We start from the raw sequence: 20,472 nt of genomic DNA on the forward strand, positions 1-20,472 counted from the left end.
ATGATATTTTCTCCACACTGAATTCCCCATGATTTCACAAGTTGTACGCGCTGCTCTATCTGACTGAGGACGATAGGGAAGTGCTTTGGTCCTAAATGAGGGTAAATGGCTGCGATGGTTTCAGGGTTATCGATGGTGGGGACATGTTCAAGAGGGGTCGCCATGGTGTTTCTGGTGTGTTCTAATTGCGCTACTGTATTCACTGTAATTACTGCAGCTATCCAATTCGACTCATGCGCCTGAGCGCCTGTGGGTGCGGTCCCGAAATATGAATCTCAGTTCGCCGTCACGTGGTACCACCGCACAATGAACTTGCTTCTTGTCCATTTTGTAGATTCGGCAAGTCCGTCGCACATTGAACATCATGCACACGCAATACATATACGCGAAATATCACTACAAAGCGCGCCGATGGCATGTCAAATTTTCGCTGAGCACGAGCGGTCATCCCCCAACTTCAGCTGAAGGTTGTGTAAATTCTAGCTCGGAGGGCACACGTACAGTCTCATAATATGAAGGCGGCTCCTTGAGTGCTACCTACTGAGTGTACGCAACTCTACATAAATGAACTGATGTAATATATTCATTTTCTTGACTGATGTTTTGTGATTAACCGTTACGGGTCATTCTGGCGGCGCTTGTCAGATGATTGCTGTGGGCGATCGATCAAGTATTAAGACCCCTGCGGAACCTTTCTGGAACTGCCATCTTGCTGCACACCTCGTCGGTATCTGTGCTCCATTACCTCAACACCAAATATCCCTCCTTCCATAAGTGAACATATGTTATCAACTATCGCCCTACGACATTAACTCACTGCTCAAAGTTTCGTATTATCAGCCAATGGCAACCACGACCCAGTCGATGTATACATCATATGGGATTCCAAACTCTGTGATCATAAATAACCTCAAGCTTGCGAAACATCCAGAAGGGGGTAAGAGCTGCGAGCCCTAGTCATGAAGTGGTTCTCAATCTGCAACTGATGTCCCTTAAGGCTATTTTGCGGAGACGGACAGACAAACCGAGCAGATTCTGTCACCATTTGCAGGTTGAGTACATGTCTATCTGAAATTATCGCTACCGGCCGACTCTTTCATAGGAAATGCTCCGCGTCCTCTGGCAACCAGCATCTACTATCTACTCACGCCCGACGAACCCAATGGCGTATTTCACATGAACAAATCTGCAGTATGTCGGCTTCTCAAAGTTGTGTTTACACTTTGACAATGAATGAGCAGACCATGCATGTGCTCCACCAAGGTCGTGCAGAATACGTTCTCATCACTCCTGGAAGCCCTCCGCGAGTGGAGAAAAAGGTTCGTCTTTATTGTCTCTTACCAACACCCCTCTCGTGCACTTCTACACGATATCTGTCAGGTTATGGGGCCGAACATTCACTCGGGCGAGGTCCTCCAGCTACTCGTCCCTTCTGGGGTCTGGAAGATGTCTCGCCTCCTTGCTGATGACATCTCTGCATCAAATGCTACTGGCTCACAAAGCGCTAGCACCCGGGACAGCGTCGGGTGTTTGATTACTGAGGTTGTATTTCCGGGATTTGCATGGGAAGACCATTGTTTCTTGACAGAAGCTGGGCTCACGGCGTTGTGGGATGGAGCGCAGGGTTGGGAGGAGTGGGTCGTGTACGTGAAGAAATGAGGGTCATTGATTACGAATTTTTCAGGTGCTCTGTGAGAAGTCAATTGTTGTCTGAGGTGGGCTCAACTCATTCAATATCTTGTTAGTTGCATTTTCAATATAATAATTCCTTCTCGCGCCACAAGTCATCTGATAGGCTTGGCTTCCCCTCTTCCCTATCTATACTGACTTGACAATCCTACCACACACCACGACAGCGTCATAGGAATCACAAGCTTGGTGCTCCGACTTTCTCGATTGCACCGGGATGCTTCGCTAACTGATCATCGCAAGAACTGATACACAATTGAGTGCGAGGATCTAGCTTCAACGCATAGTGTGCTGCGCACTTAGCATAGATTAGCCAGGCCAAGTTGAGATGAGATTTTTTCATCGCGTTGCCACCAGGCCCCGAACTGACGTCGATAGCCGTTCATATGCGCTGGTCATTACCCCAGCTGCAAATCATACCTAGGGGTACGAACAGGGATAAGTTTATGACGAGCTTTTCTATGCCTATTTAAATGTAAGGGTAGAATGTGGCAGTTTTGACCCGCCCCTCGTCTTACTGGTACAAGCAGTGAATGATGCCCATAGTCACGAACGCGCGAGTTCTGTTTAACGATGTCCCCAAAGGTGAGGATTTCTCGTCATATACTACATCAGAAGGAGTTACATGGCTTATGAGCCCCTGTGCAGGTTACCCTGAACCCGGGAGGACGACAGTATACGACACCTCCTTGGAAATCGACGTCGAAAAGACGCTGCCTGATGGCGGCTTCCTTATCAAGACGTTAGTCCTTGCGATAGATCCGTACATGAGACACAGGATGAGAGATCGTACTGTCAAAAGCTATATGGTACGCCTTCGAGTTATGGTTTAGCTGCGCAGCGCCTTTCACATAACCCTTCAACATCTTAGCCTGCATTTGAAAGGGGTCAGCCGTGAGTAACTAAGTCTCACCTTCGTATGATATTGGTTGTCAGGCGACGCTGACAGTATTTTCCGCGCCACCATTTTACAGCCTGGAGAACTTCGGTGTTGGGGTCGTCCTCCGCTCTGAACACTCCTCTGTTTCCGCCGGAGATCATCTGTATGGGTTGTTTCGTAGGTTTCCAGCTGCTGCCGAATTGGCATCAATACTTACGCATAGATTTCAAAAAGCGTTCCAGGAATACTTCGTCTCGAAGGATCCGGGACCATTCCGGGTGCTAGACAATAAGGAGCATCTGCCGTGGTCTACCTATGTCGGCGTGTGTGGCATGCCCGGTACATATAATGACTGTGCTTGCCTCTTTCTTGAAAACGCTGACGCATACTTGCAACGCAGGCCAGACGGCGCATCATGGATGGAGGGAGTACGCGCGCCCAAAGAAGGTGAATAAACAATGATAGGATATATACGTCATAACTCTAGTGACATGGTATCAGGGAGACGTCGTGTTTGTGACTGCAGGCGCAGGTATGAGCTTCCCGTATATGACCGCTTTCCATTTCTCACGAATATTATCGGGAAACATAGGTACTGTTGGCGCGTGAGTGCATCGTCCCAATCTCCAGACACAATGTCTCACCGGGTCCGAATCTAGCACTGTCATCCAGCTTGCGAAAATGCAAGGCCTCAAAGTTATCGCGTCTGTTGGATCTGAAGAGAAAGTTTCCTTCATATCGTCGATCGGCGCGAATGTTGCGTTCAACTACAAAACAGACAGCACGCTCGACATCCTGGAGAAAGAGGGACCGATCAATATGCACGTTCCTTCATCTAGTATAGCCGGAAGGATAGCGCTAACTCGGGATCTCGTGTCACAGTTACTGGGACAATGTAGGCGGCGAAAGCCTTGAAGCTGCGCTCGAGACCGCAGCTGTGGACGCGTGTTTTATTGTGAGGTCTTCAATACTGATGTTCGATCTGAAGTGAGCTGACGACTGCATACCGCAGGAATGTGGGATGATCTCGGGCTACAACGAAGAGCCTTACTATGTGAAGAACCTCGACAGAATCTTTAAACAAGGAATTCAACTGTGTGGATTCGCCGTCCTCCGACTGCAGAAGTGGGACGACGAGTTCTACAAGACTATCCCCGGAATGGTTTCTCGGGGAGAGATCCAGTATAGCGAGAACGTCAAGCGCGGACTGGAGCATGTCGGCCAGGCGATTTTAGACGTGCAAGTTGGACGAAACAAAGGGAGGACCGTCATCCTCGTTCAAGATGAATGATCTAGCGTATATTTAGCCTTGTGTATAACTTCGCTATTTGAAATTTAATAGTAGCATAAGGTACGGCGAAAATGTAAACCTGAGGATATTTAAGGCATGACAAGTCGTAGAAGCTGGAGGACACGTCATTCAGTGTTGGAGAATGAGCGCACTGTGAGCGCTCGGGGATCAAGTTCGGAAGGAGTAACTTGGCGCTCATTCTCAATTGCAATCGACCCATACAGTAAGTAGTAGAAGAAAATAAACGGGGACTTGACGTGGCTTGAAAATCTGGCATCAAGGCAGGACGGGCATACCATAACTCTCTTTCTATTTCTGGAACTTAATCTAGTGCTGCTTTCACTGCAAGTTGTTGCCAGCTGTAGATGTAGTCGTACTATGCTTGCAAATACATATGTGACTTCTTCATATCATCATATCCTGCAAGGCAATCTTGGCTCCCGTCGTCCCCTATCCGTCAGCTTGCTGATCCCGCTACACCCTCAACACGTTGATAAGCAATACGCATTCCGTTGGACATCTAACGACTAGTGAGCCTACAATAAAGCAGATCTTGCATCAAAATCACATTGTCTGCCATTTGTTCACGAGATCTTCACAACTGACATGTAGCAGGAAAACAATAGAGTAGAGCCTATGTCACACTAGGCACATATCTCGTAAGAACTTCTCGAATGTGCCGCGATGCTGACCGTGTTGATTACAAGGTGCATTAGCTAAATTGTGTTGCTGCCATTGAGTGGTGTTTCTCCTCTTTCGGCGAACGCACGCCATGCCCGAACTACCCCGAACAACGTACATGCATATAGGAGTGTCAGCAACTTACTAACCCGCAAGCTCATCCGCGAGCCTGGGCCATCAAGCACCCCGGGAACCTAATACTTCTGTGATGGGCAGTATAAATACTGTCGGAGGTACACTGAAAGGTTAGGCTTCGCACTCATTCTCACCATCGCAAAACTAGTTGATATGGCCCCCCTCACTAACGCGCGTGTAATCTTCAATGAAATCCCCAAGGGTGAGTTACATTGTATTTAAGAAGAGCCGTTATGTATGACACACCCCTGATTAGGTCTACCTGAACCGGGAAAGACGACTGTGTTTGATGCCTCCGAGAATATTGACCTTGACAAGACGCCGCTAGATGGCGGTTTTCTCGTTAAGACGTTGGTGCTCTCCATCGATCCGTACATGCGGGGCCGAATGAGAGATCCTAGCATCAAGAGCTATATGGTGCGCCTTAGCGGTCTACCCATGCTTTGACCAGTCGGCTATATAGGCTAACATTTGATATATTAGCCTGCATTTGAAAAGGGGGAGCCGTACGTACTTCATCCCCTTCTGCACAATGTTTCAACACTTCCCTTGCTGACCCTCCGATTCCGTAGGCTCACTAATTTTGGTGTCGGCGTTGTTCTTCGTTCTGAACATCCCACTATTTCGGTCGGAGATCACCTGTATGGCATGTACCGTAAGTCCTTCTCCTACATTCCTACGAAAACCACCAGTTCTTCTGCTTTGTTATAATTTAGCTTTCCGAGAATACTTCGTCTCAAAGGACGCCAACTCTTTTCGTGTGCTAGAGAACAAGGAGAAACTCCCGTGGTCAGTGTATGTTGGCGTGGGTGGTATGCCAGGTGCGTATTCGTCATTTTAATTGTACGCTGCACGACGATGATGTATCATACAGGACAAACGGCTCATCACGCATGGAAGGAGTACGCTCATCCGAAAAAGGTCAGTCAGTAATTTGAGAACGTGGTCTTATATTCTGAGTCCACTTGCTCGGTGTTAGGGCGACGTGGTCTTCGTAACTACAGGTGCAGGTAAGCAGTTTCCACGAAGGATCAGCGTCACGACCTTACAAATGCGGAACGGAAATTAGGCCCCGTTGGCGCGTAGGTGTTCGAATGTCTTCATACACGAGCCTGCATCTTGACATGGCTCCCACTAACTTAGGACTGTTGTTCAATTGGCCAAGGCCGAGGGTCTTAAAGTTATTGCGTCCGCCGGGTCCGAGGAGAAAGTCGCTTTCATGAAATCAATTGGTGTGGATGTTGCTTTCAACTACAAAACCACCAATACGTTTGATGTCTTAAAGAAAGAGGGGCCGATCGATATGTACGTCATCCCCAACACGCGGTGACAGAGGCTATGTTGATCATGTATTCTATGTTGCAGTTACTGGGACAACGTAGGTGGCGAGAGTCTCGAAGCTGCACTCGAGAATGCAGCTATGCCAGGCGCCCGCTTCATTGTGAGGTCCTAGCGCCACTGCCACGTTAGAGACAATCTGATTATAGCACATCTAGGAATGCGGGATGATTTCCGGCTACAATAGTGAATCGTACCACGTGAAGAACCTCGACAAGATTTTCGCGAGAGGCATTCATCTCTTCGGGTTCATCGTGATCTGGCTCACCAAATGGGAAGATGAGTTCTACAAGACCATCCCGGGAATGATCTCCCGTGGAGAGATCAAATACAAGGAAGACGTGAAGCGTGGTTTGGAGTGTGTGGGCCAGGCGATCGTGGACGTCCAGACTGGGCAGAACAAGGGGAAGAGCGTTATTCTTGTCGCAGATGAATAACGAGTCGTCGAGTTCTGATCGTCATCGGGTCTGATTCAAAGGAGACTTAGGCACGATGTGGCGAAAGATTCTCTTGATTCTCTTGGTCGTCCTCTGTGGTCTTCGCGAACATCCCGTATAATAAATATGATTTGCATCGGCCATGATACTAGTTGTGGGTATCGGGCGTCATCGAGAAACCCCATTTATTATAGCAGCTCGCACTGCCGAGCTATCATGGATGAGTATGCACGCTATACCGGCACAAAATTTGTTGCGCAACTATGATATGAGGATGTACCAGCAGTACTATTTGCTAAGAAGACTTCAAGATCAACTAACTTGAAGCTGCCACCATAGGCAAAACACAGTGTTATGGAGGAGAATAGGGGCTGGACATGCACTGGAAGAAATCACATTTTCTCTCAATCTTTGGAACCTGGGCATTGAATGTTATATTTGGGCAACGAACATAGAAGATAGGCAGCCTTTGAGCAACCTTCAATTTTGTCATGTCCTTTGCATGTCACATCAGAAAACATACATTTTGCTTTTTTGCGCTTTTTTTTATGCTTTATGCGCTTTCTTTTTTTGAGAAAAGCATAAAAGCATAACAAGCACGAAAAAGTGAAAAAAATAACATGCATGTTTTTCTGATGTGAGTGGCACACACTTTATGACAGTTTTCAGTATTCAACCTGTCTTTCATTAACTACTCCATACTCAGACATAAAATGTATATGAAAATGTGCATATACATCTCCTCTGTCTCCCCAGCTACTTATAAAACTAATACATGTTTGATATCCTTTTGCGGATGTCTTCCGGCGTACGAAAAGTTCAGGTGGTTCAATCTCGGATCACAAAATGTCACATCGGAATCATCCGGCATTGTGCCAGCTCGGCCGAGTAGCGCTCGCCGCATGCGAAAAGGTTGCGTGAGTGACTATGGGCGTCTATCTCGCGACGGCAAGCTCATCTTTTCAATGGCTCCCTCTTTCTGCTGCATGATATTGACAATCCTGAATAGAAAAACTGTTGAAAATAATACTTAAGTAGTTTGTATAACATTTTGAGACTTTTTCGAGTGACAAGGCAGGAGCCCAGCGCGTGCCACTCATAGTAGTGACCGCGTGCGGAGTCGCTGCGTCACGATCACGTGAATATATGCCCTTTAAAGTTCAAACCAATTTCAATGTTGGACTAAAGATCGAGATTAATAACCTTGTCCTCGAGCTTATCTCATGTAGTGGATAGATACATTTCAACTGCGGATGAGGTTGCAGCCTAGTTTTCCGTATGACCTAGGCTAGTGGACGTTTGTACTCTGGTCATCTCCGGACTGGCCTCGCCCGACACCCGTAAGGTTCCAGGTCTGGCGTCCCTCCTGCATCAACAAGAATTGACGCACGCCTCCTATTCCTACATCTATATCTTTGTTTGAGGGTGTAGCGCTCCACTTGACACCCTCTCTAAAGTGACCTGGAAGGCGCACTCAATGATGACACTTGCAACGTAGGGTCTTCGCTCTTGTTTCAGGAAGTCACCATTTTGATCTATATTCTTAGGATTCACAGGGGAATAATATTGACAGCACGGTGTGCGCGTGTATCGCCTCTCTCGAGGATGGCTGTCTGGCGTTTAGTGGGTAGCGTAAAGCTCTTTGGTGCGTCAAGGCACTCATCGGTTTCTCAGTGCTCAGGACGCAGCATCGCAACCATGAGGGCCCTCGTTTATCACGGGAAGGAGAAATGCGGGGTCGTCGAGAGACCTAAGCCGACGGTGTCCGCACCCACTGATGCCGTCGTCAAGTTATCCAAGACTACCATTTGTGGTGAGCACCATTTTTGGAACGGAGCGCAGTAGCTTGCTTACCTATATCCAGGAACGGACCTTCATATTCTCAAGGGTGACGTATCTAGCGTCCAACCCGGCCGCATCCTGGGGCACGAGGGTCTCGGCACCATCGAGTCCGTTGGAACGAGTGTGTCCATGTTCAAGCCCGGGGACCGAGTCATCATCTCCTGTATTACTTCCTGTGGGACATGCGCCATGTGTCGGCGGAGAATTGCGTCGCACTGTACGACGGGCGGATGGATTCTCGGTAACACCATCGACGGCACTCAGGCAGAGTTCGTGCGCATCCCGCATGCAGATGCGTCGCTATACCGCCTTCCGACTGGTGCTGATGAGGACGAGCTTGTGATGGTCAGTGATGTGCTACCCACAGCACTCGAGTGCGGGACGATCAATGGGAAAGTGCGACCTGGGTCCAGCGTCGCTATCGTCGGTGCGGGACCTGTTGGGCTTGCGGTATTGATTACGGCGCAATTATACTCGCCGTCGACGACCATTGTTATCGATCGTGACCCAGAGCGGCTCGAGGCAGCGAAGAAACTCGGGGCAACTCATATTGTGCAGTCGGGTCCGACTACGGTGCAACAGGTCATGGAAATTACCGAAGGAAATGGCGTTGACACAGCGGTCGAGGCTGTTGGTATCTCCTCGACGTTTGAGCTGTGCCAGGAGCTTATTGGAGTTGGTGGGACAATTGCAAATCTGGGTGTTCACGGAGGAAAGGTTGATCTGCACTTGGAGAAGCTGTGGGACAGGAATATTGGTAAGTTGGCCCAGTTAGCTGAAACTTGAATATACTGAGTAAGATGTACTATCAGCCATTAAGACACGCCTCGTTGATGCTGTAACTTCGCCCATGATAATCAAGCTCTTGGAAACGAAGAAATTGGACGCAAAGTCGTTGACGACTCATACTTTCCATTTTGGAGACATCGAGTCCGCGTATGCGTCCTTCAAGGCAGCAGCAGAGAACAAAGCATTGAAAGTAGTCATCAACTTCTAATCACTTGTTCGCTATGCCAGAGAGCTAGTGGTATCGAATGTATACTAATTCGCGTCTGCATAAAGAAGGAGCCATTTGTGACAAAAATGAAGACTCAAAAGTACTCACGTACCATGTATGTCTTCGAATGTAGCGATGGACTTGGAGACTCAAGGCAGGAGAGCTACCTTATCACGCCAGAGACATCTTCTCAATGACGCGTCCTACGAGAGTGTTTGAGCAGCTGGCTGAAGGAAAGAGGATATATTGCCATTCTGCCAGTGAAAAAGCTATAATGACTCGGAGGCTTTAAGTTAAGCTTGAGGCCTCGGCAGCGGCAAGTAGGAACAAATTTACGTGACCTATACAGTAGTAGAATCAACCAGAAACAATCCTGCATGGGGTGAATTCATCCATCTGAGCGAGGCAATGCGAAAATGGATAGATGGAGGAGAATATATTAGCAAAGACGGTGCAAATTAAGCCACATGACGCCCAACCCGGTACAGCCTGAGGTGTCCACACAAGGCCTCTACTACTGACAGTCATCAAATAGTACGAATGCGACCCCAGTAGAGTGATTCAGTAATAGATGGGGGAAAAGCTTGTTGGACAATGAGCATGGGCTGACAGCGTCCCCGACCCACCACTATTGTGAATGGGGCAGGTGAACAGGCTGAAACCCATCGCCGCAACCGATGTGCAGGAGGAGGAGGAGGAGGAGGAGGAGGATAGATTGGCAAAGACTACACTTGCTGCGCTGTATAAGCACGCCTATCGTCATCCATCCCACTTTCGTCCATTCATCCCGTAGACGACTTCCAGTAGCCTAGACTCGTAGTGTAGAATTTTGTCGACAAGGTGACATTGCTCGGGATCCACTTGTTGGCGTTTTTCGTCTGATTGAAGTAGTACAAGATAGGTTACCACACGCGCAGCGACAAAATTACGGGGTTTGGCGAAGGCGATGAAGCCGGTCGCGACGCAGGCGAGAGACTTGTGGCAGAGATAGTACTTGGAAATGAGAGCGGAGGGCAAGAGCAAGCCGACGGGCAATATTGCAGCATTCTAAAAGTGTGATCCGGATCATACTGTCAGTTGCCAAAGCCCTCGCCGACAGCCGTGTCCACACCGTGAAGCGTAGGTGCAACTTGAAATTGCTACCATAAGGCTCCTTGAGGCGTAGCGTAGGCCTACACAATATGTACATATCCTCAAGCTAGCAATGACTCGTCAGGAACACGGGATACAGGTAGATGGCAAACGAAGAATGAATGAGGTTCAACACGTTGCCAATCTATGGTCCTCTTCCAACAATGCTCGCGGTATTTTTCCGGGCCGAGCCAGGCTCTCCGCCCCAGACAGGCGTCTATCTATCCTCTCCCTTCTGCCGTGACTGAGCTAGATCGTTTTTCAAGCTAAAGGGCTGTCTAGTACTGAAAAAAAATGGATGTCCCCTACCCGCCCTCGGCTGCTCACACCTCGGAAACCGCTATTTAAGAGCTGTCTATGAGAAACGAATTGTTACCGAAAAGAACAAATAACGATGCGTACCTGGCTGCATCCGATGAATCTCAGTTCGTGCTTTTAAGTTCCACTGAATATAAGCCATTGATTTGTTTATCCTCAGATCATTATAATCTGACTTAATTTTATGCTGTAAGCAAGATAATCACCATCAAGTCAACAAGTGGAAGGACTGCATCGGGCAACTGTCTAATCATTGACCGTTGAGTCCTACCGCAGACTTGTGGGAGCGCATGGCGAATTCTTTGAACAGGTATTTGGACTTCCCATTGAGTCGATGTCGCTCCTTCTCTTATTTTCAAGTGTGTACAGAACATCTGCAACTTTGAAATGTTATGGCAACAGACATCCGATACAAGGGCGCGAATCCATTGTATGACTCCTAGGACTGTGTTACTGGATGTCAAGCGTCGCTACTTTTCTCGTACCAGACGCAATGGAGATCTTCTATGTTTTTGTTGACCAGATTGGCTGATTTCGTGAGTAAAGGCGATGCATCACAGGCGAATGGACGACGCGCAATCCGTTCGTTCTCGCCAGAATGTGCGGATATGGGGCGCTGAAGTGGAAAGCGCTGAAGTGTGAGTGTTGATTCTCAGATAGTGCGATACCAAATTCGCGTGCTTATACATCACAATTGTTTGCGCCAGCACTTCCGGGCTTCAAGTCAATGTCATGGCGGAGCTTGATTTTATAGTAAAAGATAAGGGTCGCGGAAGTTGAGCGGCCGAATGACACAATAAGAGACTCATTTCTCATGTGAGTGCGGGAATTTGTCGCTGAATACGGCATGAACCACAGTGAAGTCCGCTTAACGAGAAAGAATAGCTCTGATGCTCGTCCTAACGTGTGACGAGACAGAGTCCAAGTCCAAGTCATTCCGCACATCCGTGGAGAAGCTGGCGCTAAGTAATATGGAGCTGTCGTTATGATAGTCCGTGTATACAGTTTTGACTTGGTGTCTCAGACCCCCGAGTGGCTGAAGTCAGAGTTGTGTGTGCACACTCAGGAATAGTGAGATACCTTTGAATCTGGCTACTTGTGATTGCATATGCACTGACTCATTTATTTGCAACAGAACATTACTGCGCGTATCGAATGAAGCTAGAGGCCATGTCCGCTGTTCTTTTACCATTGGGATTTCCGAAATGCAGATGACTCTTTTGGCTACTTAACATAGCCAAAAGGATAACAGACATATACAGGGCGTCGAATATGTTCTTGCCTTCCCGGATGATCAGAGCAATAGAGTCGCATGAAGGGACGCTGTTACACTCAAAGCCACTAGAGATAGTAAGGGAATAAGTATAGGCACGTTCTCGTATGTTTTAGTACGTTTAGTGATCTGATCAACCTCGGTATCCGATTGGGTGAGGAGAGGACCAGATATCAACGATGGAAAATACGTTGGGCCCTCTGACCTCAGGCCTCGGGCTTGCATACTATTACATGGTTGCGACAGATGCACATCACGCATGCCGGTATACGTTCGCTTCCATTGTTTCGAGTGCACATATGATCTGCCTGGCAAGTTGGCCCATGCTAGTTCCACCCTCAAGGCCACATCGGTTCTCCTTACAGTGTGAATGGATCATATCAATGTCCGTGCTCCCCCCGGATATTGATCTTAGCGCCACGGGGGTTGTTGGCATGCTATAATCCCTTCCATTTTGCTGTCCGCTGTCGGATATGATCCGCATATAGCTCGGCAATTTGACGAGAGTGTACAGTATTCCCCCAGACTTTTTTCAGCATGGCAACTATGAAAGCACTTGTCTACCACAGCAAAGATAACTTCAGCCTTGTCGAGCGACCGAAGCCGACGGTGATCGTATCGACCGATGCTGTCGTCAAACTCGTCAAGACTACCATCTGCGGTGAGCCCCACTGTTTCGAAGAGGGACGGATCTCCTTTACCTAGCTCTTGTTCTAGGGACAGACTTGCACATCCTCAAGGGCGACGTACCTACCGTCCCGCAGGGTCGCATCCTTGGGCACGAGGGCCTTGGCATCGTAGAGTCTGTCGGAACGAACGTGACCACATTCAAACCCGGGGATCGCGTCATCATCTCCTGTATCACCGCGTGCGGGTCGTGCGACATGTGCCGCAAAGGCATGTTATCGCATTGCACAACAGGCGGATGGATGCTTGGGCACAGGATTGATGGCACGCAGGCCGAGTACGTGCGCATCCCTCACGCGGATTCGTCGCTACACCATGTGCCGGCTGGTGTGAATCAGGATGCGCTCGTAATGGTGAGTGACGTCCTTCCTACGGCACTCGAGTGCGGGACCGTAGTCGGGAAGGTCTGCCCCGGTTCAACTGTCGCGATCGTCGGAGCAGGCCCGATAGGCCTCGGGGTGATTATGACGGCACAGTTGTACTCGCCGTCGATGATTATTATGATTAGCCGCAACCCGTACAAGTTGGCAATGGCGATGAAGCTCGGAGCGACGCACATCGTACAGGCTGGGCCGAATGCCGTACGACAAGTGATGGAAATCACTGGGGGAAAGGGTGTGGACACGGCGATTGAGGCGGCGGGCGTACCTGAGACGTTCGAATTGTGCCAAGAGCTGATTGCCGTCGGTGGGACCATTGCGAACCTGGGTGTCCACGGGTCCAAGGTTGATTTGCACCTGGAGAAGCTCTGGGATCGGAACATTGGTGCGTATGCGAAATTTTGGACACGTGTGTGACACTAAGTACAGTTGTAATTTTAGCTATCACGACACGTCTGGTGGATACAGTTACTTCACCGATGATCATCAGGCTCTTAGAATCGGGGAAGCTGGACTCAAAGCCGTTGGCTACTCATACCTTCAGCTTTGGACAGATGGAGTCGGCATATGTGTCGTTCCAGGCAGCGGCTGAGAACAAAGCATTGAAGGTCATCATCAATTTCGAATAATCGCGGCTCCAATCTCGCCTCAGAGTCATAATGATCGGGTCTGCGATTCTAGGTTTAATCGCTTGTTGAATGAAGAGATCTAGACGACCACGATGAGTTCAGGGTTATATGGGCGTTATAGGATTTCCAATTGTAAATTAATAAAGCTTATAGGTATTGCGCATAGGGAGCTCTGGGTAGATTGTCGGAAAAGCGACATAGGAATCTTGGCTAGATGCTGCATGGACGTCAAAAACCGAAGTTGGAATGTTTAGCAGATCGCAACTGCTTCACAAATGGTAAACAAGTTTGGTCATTATATACTTCCGCTTCAAGATACAACGACATAACTTCGAGTAGCCATAACATGACGATTACGAAATATTTACCATCATAATTCCGCCCCTCAGGAGCCTCTCTGATTCAGCCTCAAATTACCTAAGTTTACATTTCCTCAATGGTTCATCCAGAACATGAGCTACAAATCGGTCATTGATGACAGTACATAGGGGAGAGGATAAAAGGTAGGCATGCAGTAAGTAACATATAACAATCGAATCGACTAGTTCATGTAGGAATAGAGATGTCCTCGCGTACAATGTACTCACTCAAAGTTGATTATCACCTTCAATGCCTTCGTCTCTGCGGCTGCTTGATACGATACGTAAGCAGAGTCGATGTCGCTGAAGTTAAACGAGTGTGTCGCCAACGCCTTTGCATTGATTTTCCCAGCTTCCAGGAGTTTCATGAGCATCGGTGAGGTTATATTGTCTACCTGTCGTGTCGTGATCGCTAGCAAATTTCTTCAGCCACATTACGTTTTCGCACATTCACCATTGTGAAGCACACACCGATGTTACGATTCCACAGCTTATCCAAATAGATTTCTCCCTTGCTCCCGTGGACGCCTACATTTGCGATTGTTCCACCGACACCGATCAGCTCTTGGCACAACTCGAACGTCGAAGGGATTCCAACAGCTTCGATTGCAGTATCCACGCCATCTCCTCCTGTAATTTCCATCACCTGCCGCACCGTATCCGGACCAGACTGCACGACGTGTGTCGCGCCGAGCTTCTTTGCGGCCTCGAGCCGCGCCAAGTCGATGTCGATCACAATGGTAGTCGTCGGCGAGTATAGCTGCGCTGTCATAAGCGTCGAGAGTCCCACAGGGCCAGCACCAACGATGGCGACGCTCCCGCCGGGTCTCACTCCCCCGTTCATCGCGCCGCACTCAAGCGCCGTTGGCAGGATGTCGCTCACCATCACGAGCGCGTCCTCGTCCACGCCCGTAGGCACACGGTGCAGCGAACCGTCGGCGTGCGGAATTCGCACGTACTCGGCCTGCGTGCCGTCGATCGTGTTGCCAAGCACCCATCCGCCAGACATGCAGTGCGAGGACAGCCCGCGGCGGCACATGTTGCATGTCGCGCACGAGGTGACGCACGCGATAACGACGCGATCGCCGGGCTTGAACCCGGTCACGCCTGCGCCAACGGACTCGACAGTTCCGAGACCTTCGTGTCCAAGAATACGGCCCTGCTGCACACTGGGTACATCGCCCTTGAGGATATGTAGATCCGTCCCTAAAATAACAGGTCAGTGAAAGATAGCGGATCCAAGTTGGTTTATGTTTACCGCAAATGGTGGTTTTGGAAAGTTTGACAATGGCATCGGTCGGTGCGGATACTGTCGGCTTGGGGCGCTCGACGACGCCGAATCGTTCATTGCCGTGATACACTAAGGCTTTCATGGTAGCCATGCTGCGAAGGCTCTGTTCACAGGAATGGGCGATAGATAAGCATGACATCCGATATCAAAGTGTCGCCGCAAACATACCAAGCTCGTGGTGGACACGCAGTGTCGAGATGATAGACTAGCTGACTTCGTGGAGAGCAACGCCCGAGTCCGAATCCTGGTGGCAGAGCTGGAACGTTAGCGAGAAAGGATGCTTGGGGCTCACGTGAAGAGGACGATAACATTGTGGGAAACGGTCACCGAATGCGTCTGACCGTGTTCTATGATTGATTGACGAGATGATACTGCGGCCGGCGAATATCGAAAGAGTAAAATAAGTGAGAGGATAGGGTTCACAGACGAACTTTATCGAGGATAAACCAGGTACGGGCAGGAACAAATGGATGGGTTGCAATGAGCGAGCTATAAAAGACTGTACTGTTGGATCTGACGTCAAGACACGGTACGTCCGCATATGCAGCGGCAACATATGGGACACGCGCGGTGCGTAACACCGCTCTGAGTCCACCAAGCTTGCAGATAGATTCGAAAGATTCCCGCTTTAGAGAGACTTGGGAAATGTCTAAGATCATTGGTGGAGATGTTGCAAAAGAGGTGGGTGATCCGACCTGAGGAAGCGCATAGGGAAATACATCCCAGCCATCGCTTCTGCAAGAGTAGAGCGACATTCAGTCTCAATTCCTCCACCTCCGCCTTCACCTCCACCACCACCACCACTTCCTTCTCATTCAACTTCAACTTTTGCATTACACAATTGAATTTGAGCTTCAATTCGAGGAAAGTAGTACTTCATGGGAAAACAGATGTTGCAGACTATAACTGTAAGCAGCAGACACCATCTGCATCCCGTCGAAGTTGGCCTGCGGCATATGTTGCACTTGGGTGCTAGTCTGGAAGGCATTCAGCTGTTGTTTCTGCTTTGAGCGACGATGTCCTTGATCGTACTCCGTCGTGGAATGTTGGGATAGCACCTCACCATATCAACGTTAACCGGTAGGGTATCCGACCGGTACAGCATCGCAGTCATAGCCACACATTGCGAAAAGGCTATCGCCAGACTTCGGGTGCAGAGAGAAAGTCGCTGGTTGAGAACACATGAGGAGGTCAGGATACAGAGATTCAAATGCAAATGCTGTAGGGACGGCATGGGTGCCATATGGCAGACGTAATGGGACAAGCCAGGCTCGCCAGTCGCGACATAGGCCGATAGCCGAAAAAGGAAACGGCGCGCGGCTCTTCGTTTCGCTCTATCTTGTTTGCCGTCTTTTCATCTCAGAATGCAAGAGCAACCAAAGAGCAGATGCACTTATGGATGTGGGCCAAAGTCAGCGCAGTATTTTATAATTCACCACAAAAGTCGGGTTCAGTGTCTCGGAAATCCATTCATAGACCGCGATAAGGAAAGCACGGCTTCTTGGACGCTCATAGGAGGAACAGGAGGAGGATATATTGGCAAAGGTCTCAACTGTAACGATTTATTAGGGGAATCAAGCGTCAACATGTAGTGCCACCCGAGAAGATCTGGCCTCTCGAGGCGTTGCAGAAGTGGCGAGCCTCAGAGACCTTGAGCGGTAAGCTCGCTCATTGCTCCGGCAAGCCCCTTCGAATTGGGCAATTAATCACTCCCCTAGGCTAGATGAATGCCTGGACATTGATTCAAAATGATGATGCAGTGTGCGGACAGTTTCAGACAGGCTCGTGGCTCATATATCCCACGCGTTGTTAATGTCATTCTTGACAGTAGTCTGCAAGGCTGCAGACTTTGCTGGGAAGCTTTAGCACGTGTTGGACTGCGTTTCAAGGGTATAGGCAAGCGTCGGATCCCCTCCTCCTCAGGCACTTATGTGTACATCTCAATCATCTTAGTGACTCAGGCTCAAATGCCTCGTGAGTTTGGGGCTACGTCTCGAACTTGAACGTTATGCTGACTCGGTTGACTAATGTTCAGGCAGTGTAGCTCAGGACGAAGAGACATATTATGCGTACGTCAGAGTTTTTCGTGGTTTATCCTGCTGTGAGCGGCGTTGTAAAGCAAGAAATTGATGCAGAAGAAACCCCTCGTCTGTGTTGGTCCAAGAACGAGGAAGCATTGCGACTGTCGTGACAACCCTTCGTCCAGAATCTCCAGGGTTGTGGGCCCTGTGAGTAGACCCAGTTTCATTGTTGATGCGCATACCGAGTGGATCGTTTGATGCAGGATGTCGAAAAATACTGCAAGAGACATGGACGTTCACTGCAGCGAGAATTCTCAAACAGCTATCCCAGAAAGGATTAAAGGCGCATGCAAAATGGCATACCTTGGATTACTTGGCTGTTTCACCAATAATCCTATGCTGTACGTGTCTCAGAGACTGGTAAGGTTCATCAGTTGAATGTGACGGAGTGTTTTCCAGCGCAAATATCTCTCTTCCCGAGAGTGCTCGATCTCATGTCTTCGACAAAATGCCCATTCGTCTCATGAAGCTTCCGGAAATGAAGCTGGTGGAGAGGGGGGCGATAGTAGACTATCTCTCCGAGAAACTCGAAAAAGCGAGGCAAAAACCTGCAGAGATCTTTGGGTGTCTTAAATGGAACGAGCCGTGGCTTGAAGTCTCCGAGAATTCTCGCGAGAAGACATTACAGTTAGCTCTTAACGAGTGGATCAAGAAAGCGACACGATTTGCCATCCTCTCTCATACATGGGAAAAGGAAGAAGTCACCTACAACGATTTCACAGAAAATCGCCACTTCAACAAAGCGGGGAACACAAAGCTCAAACAATTCTGTCGAGTGGCGTACCAGAAATATGGCATCGAGTTCGCATGGGCGGATACAGTCTGCATCGACAAGTCCAGTAGCGCAGAACTAGACGAATCGATTCGTTCGATGTTTGCGTGGTATCGCAACTCGGCAGTTTGTATCGCTTATCTGGCCGAAAGCATGACGATTGGAGATATGGAACATGACAGATGGTTCACTAGGGGGTGGACACTTCAGGAGCTCCTCGCACCGCAGCAGTTCAAGTTCTACAGAAAGGACTGGGAGCCACTCACTGATCTTCCGGACGATAAGGGAAGGGAAATTGGATTTTTACCTTCCCACTTGGTGCAGCAGCGCCAGCAGCTCCGAGATACTGTCGCCCGTGTGACCGGCATGGCTTATCACGAATTCACCGACTTTCTACCTGGAGCATTTGGAAATTACGTCGCGGAGCGTATGACATGGATCGCTAAACGAAAGACGACCAGAGGGGAGGACAAGTCGTATTGTATGATGGGTATATTCGGGGTTAGCATATATATTGCGTATGGAGAGGGGTCGCAGAGCGCGTTCTTCAGGCTCTTCAAGGCTATTTTGGATGTGACCAACAACCCCCTGCTGTTCAGGTGGATAGGCCTGGCCACGAACGCTCATCCCTCACGTCTGATTCCTTCATCTGCAGAGTGTTATCCACCATTCGTTCCGACAAACGATTTGATATCGCCCTTTGAGGGGGAACCTGTCACGCTCACGAGCGCAGGGATGCGCATAGAGCTGCTGATCGTCCCCGTTAAAACTCGGCTCTGCGAGGATCCAGACCAGCAATGGACGCACCAATTCGACTGCTGTCTATCGGAAGCACCTATCAGAGCGTCGATTATCCGCACCAACTTTGTTTTCAACAACAGCTTCGGGTTGCCGCCTTCCGGAGGCCGGTTCGCGTTCGGAATCCCGTTTGACAACCATAGCATACATCCGCTGTCGAAGGAGCCATGGGCACTGCTGTTGTTCAAGCCCGCTTGGGAGAGCAATCCGATCTGGGAGAAGATAATGACGAAGGACATCCTCTTGTTTGAATGTATGGAAAGATTTCGAGAGATGGACGTTCATGCTTTGAAGGGAGTGGAGATAGCTCGTGAGATTTGGGGAAGAGAACTTGAGGAGGAGGCTCCGACAATTACACTTGAGACCCCATACCTGTGATCATCATTGTACTGTTCTCTCTACATGCAACGTACTGGTTTCTGGAAGAACGTGTATCCCAGTGACTGGACAAAGGCCGCGGGAGGGAGGTATCGAGAGTCTGCCGCAATGCTCCTGAAGGGATTCGATACTTGTCCTCGGCTTGACTGATGGTGTCTTTGCGCGTCCTCTGCCGGGACATTATTACACCTCATCCTCGGGTGCACTGATACAGCACACAACCGCAGCACCTTGCAGAGCCGCTGATTGAGAACACATGCGGTCGAGATGTAGAAAATCACGTTTGCAAATACTATCATTGCACCAGTAATGCAATCGCAACAGTAGTGCAATTACTGAACTTACAGCTGCTCCTCCCCCTCTAAAAATCCGAATAAATCATGTATGATACAAAATACAATTATTATCACTATTGTTTGATTATCGTATGAATGAAAAATACGAGAGCGACTCGAATGCGTCGCGAGTGTGTTTTGAGGACTACATCTCGACCAAGAGTGGCCTCGGGTGGGTGATCGCCATGTCCGATTGACATAATAACTCACCATGACTATCTAAAGGACATACACACCTCTATTCTAATTTCTCCGGAATAATCTGCATAGCGAACCCCTCCTGAATCCTGTGTCGAACGGTAACGACTCAATTCTGTGACATTTAGCCACAATCGGCGTCGTGAATCTTGACTCAGCTGATGGTAGTGGTGGCGTACTTCGCATAACTTCGCAGTCCAGCCACTGAACGCTGGGCGGACAAAGAAAACGGCATGTGCGGCATTGTGACGGCCGACGTGACATGCCTCGGAGAAAAGTTGCACTACTGTTGCAATTTTGTTTTGCTCTCGGTATTGCTCAATTCTTGACATACTGAGCCTACGAAATTGAGGTATGTACTTTCAAACATTCTGCATCGATTGGCGAAAACTCCGAGAGTTCCGGTCAAATTTGCGCTATAGGGAGCCCAGATACTGAAAAAGTTGCATTACTGGTGCAATGATAGTACTGTGGGGGCGATATGGGAGCCATACAGTGGAAGAATAGTTGAGCCATGCTATGGCCCGTGGTGGCAGCGTATCGGGCGGCTGG

At 49.0% G+C, this 20,472-nt stretch overlaps 7 protein-coding genes across 7 annotated transcripts; 6 read left to right on the forward strand and 1 right to left on the reverse strand.

Moving 5' to 3' along the window:
• Positions 1-843: 843 nt before the first annotated feature.
• Positions 844-1,659, forward strand: FIBRA_03105 (uncharacterized protein; the record flags this gene model as incomplete). Its single annotated transcript, XM_012324950.1, has 5 exons — positions 844-937; positions 998-1,051; positions 1,103-1,191; positions 1,242-1,319; positions 1,381-1,659. 5 exons carry the CDS (start codon positions 844-846, stop codon positions 1,657-1,659), a joined length of 594 nt encoding a protein of 197 aa, XP_012180340.1.
• Positions 1,660-2,225: 566 nt separating this feature from the next.
• On the forward strand, positions 2,226-3,860 carry FIBRA_03106 (uncharacterized protein; the record flags this gene model as incomplete). Its single annotated transcript, XM_012324951.1, has 11 exons — positions 2,226-2,274; positions 2,338-2,498; positions 2,561-2,583; positions 2,664-2,746; positions 2,804-2,908; positions 2,970-3,016; positions 3,071-3,101; positions 3,162-3,174; positions 3,229-3,407; positions 3,469-3,524; positions 3,582-3,860. 11 exons carry the CDS (start codon positions 2,226-2,228, stop codon positions 3,858-3,860), a joined length of 1,026 nt encoding a protein of 341 aa, XP_012180341.1.
• Positions 3,861-4,829: 969 nt separating this feature from the next.
• On the forward strand, positions 4,830-6,451 carry FIBRA_03107 (uncharacterized protein; the record flags this gene model as incomplete). Its single annotated transcript, XM_012324952.1, has 11 exons — positions 4,830-4,878; positions 4,933-5,093; positions 5,160-5,182; positions 5,249-5,331; positions 5,393-5,497; positions 5,551-5,597; positions 5,656-5,686; positions 5,746-5,758; positions 5,820-5,981; positions 6,042-6,117; positions 6,173-6,451. The coding sequence occupies 11 exons, from the start codon at positions 4,830-4,832 to the stop codon at positions 6,449-6,451; spliced, it is 1,029 nt and encodes a 342-aa protein (XP_012180342.1).
• A 1,698-nt stretch (positions 6,452-8,149) lies between these two features.
• On the forward strand, positions 8,150-9,290 carry FIBRA_03108 (uncharacterized protein; the record flags this gene model as incomplete). The annotated part of the gene is made up of 3 exons (XM_012324953.1): positions 8,150-8,264; positions 8,316-9,050; positions 9,106-9,290. 3 exons carry the CDS (start codon positions 8,150-8,152, stop codon positions 9,288-9,290), a joined length of 1,035 nt encoding a protein of 344 aa, XP_012180343.1.
• Positions 9,291-12,549: 3,259 nt separating this feature from the next.
• On the forward strand, positions 12,550-13,708 carry FIBRA_03109 (uncharacterized protein; the record flags this gene model as incomplete). The annotated part of the gene is made up of 3 exons (XM_012324954.1): positions 12,550-12,673; positions 12,730-13,464; positions 13,521-13,708. The coding sequence occupies 3 exons, from the start codon at positions 12,550-12,552 to the stop codon at positions 13,706-13,708; spliced, it is 1,047 nt and encodes a 348-aa protein (XP_012180344.1).
• Positions 13,709-14,291: 583 nt separating this feature from the next.
• Positions 14,292-15,449, reverse strand: FIBRA_03110 (uncharacterized protein; the record flags this gene model as incomplete). Its single annotated transcript, XM_012324955.1, has 3 exons — positions 14,292-14,479; positions 14,539-15,273; positions 15,326-15,449. 3 exons carry the CDS (start codon positions 15,447-15,449, stop codon positions 14,292-14,294), a joined length of 1,047 nt encoding a protein of 348 aa, XP_012180345.1.
• A 2,438-nt stretch (positions 15,450-17,887) lies between these two features.
• FIBRA_03111 (uncharacterized protein) lies at positions 17,888-19,387 on the forward strand (the record flags this gene model as incomplete). The annotated part of the gene is made up of 1 exon (XM_012324956.1): positions 17,888-19,387. The coding sequence occupies one exon, from the start codon at positions 17,888-17,890 to the stop codon at positions 19,385-19,387; it is 1,500 nt and encodes a 499-aa protein (XP_012180346.1).
• Between the last annotated feature and the right edge of the window lie 1,085 nt (positions 19,388-20,472).

This window comes from Fibroporia radiculosa (genome assembly GCF_000313525.1).
Source record: "Fibroporia radiculosa TFFH 294 genomic supercontigs, scaffold1595, whole genome shotgun sequence".
Taxonomy (NCBI): Eukaryota; Fungi; Basidiomycota; class Agaricomycetes; order Polyporales; family Fibroporiaceae; genus Fibroporia; species Fibroporia radiculosa.